General features: G+C 62.6%; 1 protein-coding gene across 2 annotated transcripts; it reads left to right on the top strand.

The window, feature by feature from the left end:
* The first annotated feature begins 3,852 nt into the window (after nucleotides 1-3,852).
* Nucleotides 3,853-5,633, top strand: PHLDA2 (pleckstrin homology like domain family A member 2). Of its 2 annotated transcripts, XM_050758331.1 has the most exons (3): nucleotides 3,853-4,117; nucleotides 4,655-5,141; nucleotides 5,383-5,633. In XM_050758331.1, exon 2 carries the CDS (start codon nucleotides 4,673-4,675, stop codon nucleotides 5,129-5,131), a length of 459 nt encoding a protein of 152 aa, XP_050614288.1. In that variant the 5' UTR covers nucleotides 3,853-4,117; nucleotides 4,655-4,672; the 3' UTR covers nucleotides 5,132-5,141; nucleotides 5,383-5,633. The 2 variants fall into 2 exon arrangements, with proteins under 2 accessions (XP_050614288.1, XP_050614289.1); XM_050758332.1 differs by lacking the exon at nucleotides 3,853-4,117 and having other exon boundaries at nucleotides 4,574-5,141.
* The last annotated feature ends 1,967 nt before the right edge of the window (nucleotides 5,634-7,600 follow it).

Below are 7,600 nucleotides of genomic sequence, written 5' to 3'. Positions count from 1 at the left end.
ATCTCATTCAATCCCCAACACCTTGTGAGGTAGAACCTGCCTGTCAGGCTCCAGTGGAAGAGCTCAGGAAGAGACACAGCAAGAGAACACAGCCCTCAGAGGCCAAGGTCAGGCTGACTGCGAGTGTCTGAAAACCAGGTGGGTCCTGTCACGGTGCCTCTCACTTTCCTCAGGCTGCGGCTGGGAGGAGACAGATCGAGGGCAGGCCTGAGTCACAGGCCCTGGCACATGGGCCACGGGCTCAGGTGAGGTGGCACCAGTGAGGTGGCAAAAGTGCACTGCTCAGGTGCTGCAACTCCAGGCAGCTTGGGTCTTCCCCCAGCCTCCCCAGGCTCAGGTGGGCGGAGGCTTGGAGACCCAGAGCCTAGCAGTATGTGGTTGGCAGGAGGCAGGCCTGGCAATCTGAGAAGGCTTCCTGGAGGAGGTGAGAGGAGCTAGGAGTGGGCCTTCCTGACTGAGGAGCAGAGGGCCTTTTTTCAGGGCTGTCCCTGAGCAACCCCTCCCACAAGAGGGTGGTGTCAAGCCCTAGGCACTGGGCCGGGCCCTATGACACGAAGCTCTATGACATGCAGCTTCCTCACAGGCTGGCAGGATGGCCAGGCTCGTTGGGCAAGTGCCTGGAGGGCCCGGCCTCGTCACCATAAGGAAGTGACCTCACGCAGGGAGTTTCGGAGAGGTGCCCGCATCCTGCCCCAGCTGCTGACAACCTCACACAGCTGGGCTCCGGTGCCAAGGATCCAGGCAGCTGGACTGGGCGGCTAGTGTCCCAGGTCAGATGTTTGGGCACCCAGACTGTACAATGCCTGCCCGGGGGTGGGGACCCTTGGCTCAGGCTCCGCATGAATCCTGGATGTGACCCCTCAGATAAATATTGGTAAACCTGGTTTGGACAGGCTCTGCCTGACACCACCAACTTGAGGCAGAGCCCCCTCCCCATCCTGAGAAGCAGTCACAGAACATCAGGGCTATTTCCTGCCCCTGGCCACAGAATCGGGGAAGCTGTGGATGTGGCCCCACTGGCCGCTGTGTAACCTGGGTTAGTCACCACCTCTCTGAAACCCCCACCCCATGTTCCCTGCAAACCCAAGAAAGCAGTCTCAACAGGGAGAATGACTGCACAGAACTAGCGCAGGGCAGTCCCACACAGACTGTCCTGCCATTGTCTGACCTTGGCATCTCTCGGGCCGGTGGTTCCTCCGCCTCCAACATGTGAGTGGCCCGGAACCCTTGTAAAAGCAGGTCCCATGGGGTGCAGCCGAATCCACACCGGGTTCCAATCTCTGTGCCGTGCTGGAAAAGCTCCCAGGCTCTTGGCTATCAAATGGCTCTAGGAGGGGGCATTCCTCAAAAGACCCTCGTGTGGGGTCCCTATGTCGGCACTCTTCTGCCTCAACATCCCTCCCCCACATCCCAGGAAGTGAGTATCCACAGTCCTCATCCTCCAGAGGAGACCCTCAGGCAGGCCTGCTCTGGGGAATGGGGATAGGTCCTTCCTTGTAAATGTGACCTTGACAAGTCGCTGCACCTCTCGGAGACACCCTTTCTGCATCTGCAGCATGGGGCCAGTGCTCCTCCTGGGGGCACCGCTCAGCCCCAGGTGGGACCAGGTGAGACTCAGGCCGCAGGAAAAGGGAGGCTGAGGGGTGCTGGCAGAGGGTGGGGGGTCAGAGGGGCAGAGGGCAGTGTGGTGGTGGCGGGAAAGCCCCTTGGGTGGATGCGGAGAGGATGGGCAGCGCCTGCGTGCAAGTACCTGCCAAGTGGGCATGGTGTCCTTCAAGCCCCTCTCACCTCCTAAGGCCATGCTTTATTTTTGCCCATGTCCATAAAGACACCCTGGGGGCTCCTGAAGTCACCTGCTGGTCCAGGGCTGGTCAGGCTTGGGAGTCGGCTTCCTCCAGCCCCCACATTTGCAACTAGGTTCAGGCTGGTTCTGCCAAGCAGGGGCCCAGGGTGTCTAGCCGCTGCTAGGGAGGCCAGGGCCACTATGACTGAGCCCCTGGGGCCGGGACTGTGGACAGAGAAGCTGCCTGGGGAGGCCTGGCCTCCAGGGCTCAGATCTGATTTCCAGCAGCCCCCAAAGGGCCATCTACCTCCATACCCCCCAGGTCTTCACATTGTCCATGAGAGGAATAGAGAGGGGCTGAATGGGCAGGAAACCCCCTAGGGAGGCTAGGAGGGCAGGGCCTCTGAATCTCGGCTGCATACCCTGCTCCCTGGCCCCCCAGCTCCTGCCCCACCTGTCAGAGCACCACCCCTGGGTTACAAGTCCTGCCCCCAGGGGACTGAGTTTCCCAGCCTCCCTTGAGAGGGCCACTGGGGTACAGGCAAAGAGAGGAGCTGGGCGGGGCTGGGGGAGCACACCTCACCTGGCCTCACCTGGTTTCCAAACCCTGTTCCTCCCCTCATTTCTCCCAGCCTCTTATCTGCTCCTGCCTGTCCTCTGTCCGTTCCCCAAGGCCCTCTCCATCCTGAGCCAGTTTCCTCTCCTGTGGAATGGGGGCTGGAATGCCCACTTTGGGGCGTTCTCCAGGTTAGGTGGAGGCTGGACACGGTGGCATACAGGCACCACTGGCCCTTCAAGGTCTCCTTGGAATCTTCAAGGGCACGCCCTCCGCACAGAGTCCTCCAAGCTGTCCTCCTGGCCCCCAGTACCCGCGTCCCCCATCCCCACCCTCATGTACCTGCTGTGCCCCTGGGGGTTACAGGGATTCCTCTCCCCTCCTCTGGGGTCCCAGCACCAGCCAGGCCTGCAGGCACGCAGTAGATGCTTAAGCAACGCCGAGTGTTGGGGGATTTGCCTGGAGCCGATGTTCCGATGGCTGGCCCCTCAATGGGGTGGGCAGGCTGGTGGGCCTGGGGGTGTTCCAGGCACCTGTGGGCTCGGGCAGTGACAGAGCGCTCTGCCCCCAGCCACTTCTCCTGGTCTCCCATTGCCCAGAGGTGCCTCTTGCCCAGGCCCCACTGCTCGGCAGCCCAGGGCTCTCTAGCAGCAAAAGAAGGGACACCAGAGTCCGCATCCTTCCTGCAGCCTCTCTGGGCCAATGCTGGAATCCCTTCTCCTCGCCAAAGGCTGATCTCCCCTCACCCGCCCACCCTACCTGCTGCTCCCTCACCCCACAGGATCCCAGCCCTGCTGCAGGGACAGGTGTCAGATCCCTCACCCCACAGGATCCCAGCCCTGCTGCAAGGACAGGTGTCAGGTAGGGGGCAGTGTTGACCTGCCGGCCCAGGCAGGTGTCTCACTCCCAGGCCAGAACCCTGGCACAGCCCAACCCTGCCCTCTGCCGGCACCGCCCCTCCACATCACGGCCCCTGCTCACTGCCATGTTCTCTGGCCACACAGGTAGGACCACCAGGCAGCTGCCACCTGCATGCCATTCACAGAACCTGGTCCGGGGCGCTCCTCTGAGCCAGCCGCCTGTTTATCCCTTACAGTGACCCTGAAGGGCAGGCGGAGGCGGGGCTGGTCTCAGGTCTGGGTTTTACGCTCTGCTGCCACTGTCTTGACATTTTAAATACACTTTGAATCAGGGGACTCTCGTTTTCATTTTGCGTGAGCTCCGCCATTGAGGCCAATTCCGACGCCAGAGGTGGTACTTCCTGCTGTAACCACCCCAGGGCGCAGCTGGGGGGCAGGGGCGCGGGAAGTTAGGAGACCTGGAGCAGCCGGGGTCCCCGGGGTCCTCTCGGCTGGCTTCACCCCCACCCCTGGGAACCCGGGAAGAGCCGGCTTTCGCTTCCTGTCTATTAAACCCTTTAAAGGAAGAGGGTAAATAAAACCGCCCGTCTGCCCAGCTGGAAAGCGATGACTCAGCCGCCCCCGCCGACCCTCGCCCCCAGGCTGATCCCAGAGAGCGGGCGTCGCGGCCCAGCCCGGACCCCTCGGCTCCGGGGACCTCTCTCCGGTCCGGGTCGTGGGGGCGCGGTGGGAGCAGTCCGTCCCCCAGTTCGGGACACTACGAGGGCGCAGGGAGGAGAGCGGGCTTCCTCTTCCCCTCCCATTTACTGAGCTCTGGGTTGCTGTTCTAGCCCTTTCCACGTGTTCCCTAATCCAGCAAAGGTGACTGTTCCCCCTGGGAAGGGCCCCCGAAGAGGACGGAACGGCCAGCGCTCGGGAGTAAGTAAGGCGGCCTCGACCCTCCTTCTGCCCCGGGAGACCGAGAGCGGCAGGGCTGGACTTGGGGCGCCTGGAGGGTGAAGGTCTGGACCCCGCTGTCTCCCCACGGTGGGCCGGCCCCGGGCCCGGGGGTGCTTCCCGGGGCTCCCTGGCGTGAGTCACCGCGGGTAGGGCTGGTTGCAGCGCATTCTTCCGCGGGGCCGGCCTGAGAGACGGTGCGGGCGAGCGCCCGGGCAGGGCGGGACCTCGAGTCACCCCACGGGGCTGGACAGCTGGGACATTGGGGGCAACAGGAGCGCGGGCTTCTGAGATGGGAGGGGACGGCCGGGGACCGACCAGAGCGCGGACGTGCGGGTCCGGACGGCTGGGCTTGGGGAGGGTATGGCCTGGGGCGCGCGGGGCGCGGGCAGGCGGGGTGGCCCGAGGGCCGGGGCGGGGCGGGGCGGGGAGGGGCAGCTATAAAGGCCGCGCCGGGGCCACGAGGAGCAGATCCGGCGCCGCCACCTCCCAAGTTGCCTCTCGCATTGCCGCTCCCAGTCCCACGCCCGGCACGACATGAAGTCCCCCGACGAGGTGCTACGCGAGGGCGAGCTGGAGAAGCGCAGCGACAGCCTCTTCCAGCTATGGAAGAAGAAGCGCGGCGTGCTCACCTCCGACCGCCTGAGCCTGTTCCCCGCCAGCCCCCGCGCGCGCCCCAAGGAGCTGCGCTTCCACTCCATCCTCAAGGTGGACTGCGTGGAGCGCACCGGCAAGTACGTGTACTTCACCATCGTCACCACCGACCACAAGGAGATCGACTTCCGCTGCGCGGGCGAGAGCTGCTGGAACGCGGCCATCGCGCTGGCGCTCATCGATTTCCAGAACCGCCGCGCCCTGCAGGACTTTCGCAGCCGCCAGGAACGCACCGCACCCGCCGCGCTCGCCGCACCCGCCGAGGCCGCCGAGGCCGCCGTGGCCGCCGCAGCCTCCGAGCCCTCCGGGCCATCCCCGCAACCCAAGCCCCGCACGCCATGAGCCCGCCGCTGTGAGTGCCTGCCCGCGCCCCGGCGAGCCCCGCGCCCTAACAGCCCGGACGGGGGCCTTTGGGAAAAACCACTTCAACGTCAGACGGCGGGGCGGGGGGCGGGGGGCGGGGGAGCTGCATCTCCTTGGGGGACCCGGCGCCCCGCAATCGCGCTGGCCCCTCGCGTCAGGGTCTCGGGCCCCCTCAGGCTGGACCCCGACCGGCCCTGGCACAGCTCCCTGACCCAGTCCTTTCCCCACAGGGCCGTACGCTGGACGAGTCAGACCGAGGCTAGGACGTGGCCGGCGCTCTCTAGCCCCGCAGCAGCAGAACTTCCCGTGCTCGCGGATCCTTGCTCCGTTGCACGGGCGCCTTAAGTTATTGGACTATCTAATATCTATGTATTTATTTCGCTGGTTCTTTGTAGTCACATATTTTATAGTCTTAATATCTTGTTTTTGCATCACTGTGCCCATTGCAAATAAATCACTTGGCCAGTTTGCTTTTCTACCATTCGGCTGTGGCTCAGTGACGTTCCTGCTGGGAGGGTGGAGGCCCAGGAATGGGTGGGCAGGACACCCTCATCCAGTCCTGCGGGGCTGGCGTGAAAGGCGCTGGGAACTGGCTTTGAATGAATAAATGAATCGTGTCATCTGCTGGGCCTGGTCCACACCCTCTTTTCCAAGTATCCTCCCCAGAGGCCAGGAAGTGCCCTGGGGCTTGACCCTGGCTACCTTCTGCTCCTTGGTGTGTCCTGAGGAATTGAGCCTGGGGAGGACAAGGGCCCTGGGTCCGAGCTGCTGCTGCCTGTGGTGGGGGGACGTTCCCCAGCAGCCCTTCCTGCCCACATACCACCCGCGCAGCCAGACCAGAGGGAAGTGCTCAGCCCTCTGGTTGTCTGCTGCCAGCCGCTCCTGGCCAGTGCCCGCAGTGTGGGGCCGGCAGGGTCGCCTTTGCTTTTGGGGGAATAGGAGAGAGTTCTGGGCTGTCTCCGATGGTGGCGCAGGAGGCAGAGGTCCCTGCACGTCCAGGTGCTGGCCCAGGACATTGGGGTGGAGAGGCCTGAGTGCAGCAAACCCTGCCCCTCTTTCTGAGATAGCTGACCACGGCTTTCTGCCCTCCGGTCTGGCAGTGCTCCCGGAAAGACAGGGATGGTCTGAGACAGTTAGGGTTTGGGAAGTGTGTCCCCCACCCAGAAGGGCTCCTGGTGATGAACAAGCTGAGGAGGTGATAAGGGGTATAGGCATGACTCCTCGCCCCACAATGGGGCCTTCATTTCTGGAACCTTCGTGGTTGGAGGGATGCCAGTAGGGGAGGCAGAGAAGTACCAGAATTGGGCCCTAATCTCTGTTGCTAGGGGGCCAACGAAGCCTCCTAGCTGGTCCGGGGTCAGGGCGGGGAGGGTGCTAGCCCTTTGCTGCATGGCCCGTAGGAGTGTTGGTGCTAGGTCCAGAAGAAACTATTTCCTGCAAGGAAGTTTCTCCCGAACACAATTTGTGAAGCCCCTGTGCAAATGAGAGAGGGGATCCTGCAAAAAACGGAAAAGAGCAGTAGGGGACGCTGCCTGGCTGGGCTCCCGGGCCTCCTGGCTGCCTCACCAGAGCCTCACCTGGATGGATATCCAAGGTCAAGAGGAGAGCCCTTGCCCCTGGGATCTTCAAGCATAGGCATGATCTGGCCTGAGCTTTAGGCAAAGAGGGTTGATGGCCCTTGGCTCACTGAGGCCACTTCTTGTTTGAGGAATTTTGGAATTCTTCAAATTCTGAGAACAGTGGAATTCTAAGGTTTGGGGAGTCCATGTTTTAACAGCTTCTTTTAAAAGCAGCCCGAGGAGAGAAGGGGCAGCCTTCGTGGTCTCGGGGGCAGCTGCAGACCCTCGATGAGGCTGTGGAAAGCCTGTTCTCTCCAGATGGGTCAACCGGTCACAGCGGCTGGGCTGGCCTTCTCATGCCCAGTTCTCCTTCTCTCCAGAACCCAGGGCCAGGGTGTGGGGGTGAGGGGTCGGGAAGTGCTGTGGTCAGGAGGCTGGAAGGCAACAGTGCATGGCCTGGCCAGCAAATCAGCTATAGAAGGGGCCCCCAATTCCTGGGCCACGGATGGGTACTGGTCCGTAGCCGGGCCACACAGCAGGAGGTGAGCAGTGGGGCAAGCGACCACCTGAATTCTACCTCCCGCCAGATCAGCGGCAGCATTAGATTCTCACAGGAGGGAGAACCCTGTTGGGAACGGTGCACAAAAGGGATCTAGGTTGAGCACTCCCCATGAGAACCTAATACCTGATGATCTGGGGTGAAACAGTTTCATCTTGCCCAGCCACATCTGTGGAAAAACTGTCTTCCATGAAACTGGTCCCTGGTGCAGAAAATGTTGGGGGCCATCGAGCTATAGGTCAAAGAGGCTGAGAGAAGGGGACATCAGAGGAGTTCTGGGGTTCGGGAGGCTGGCAGTGTGTGGTGCAGTTCTGGGGTTCGGGTGGCTGG

The sequence above is a fragment of the Macaca thibetana genome, chromosome 14, assembly GCF_024542745.1.
Source record: "Macaca thibetana thibetana isolate TM-01 chromosome 14, ASM2454274v1, whole genome shotgun sequence".
In the NCBI taxonomy this organism is placed as follows: Eukaryota; Metazoa; Chordata; class Mammalia; order Primates; family Cercopithecidae; genus Macaca; species Macaca thibetana.
This window is presented reverse-complemented; position numbering and strand designations above follow the sequence as displayed.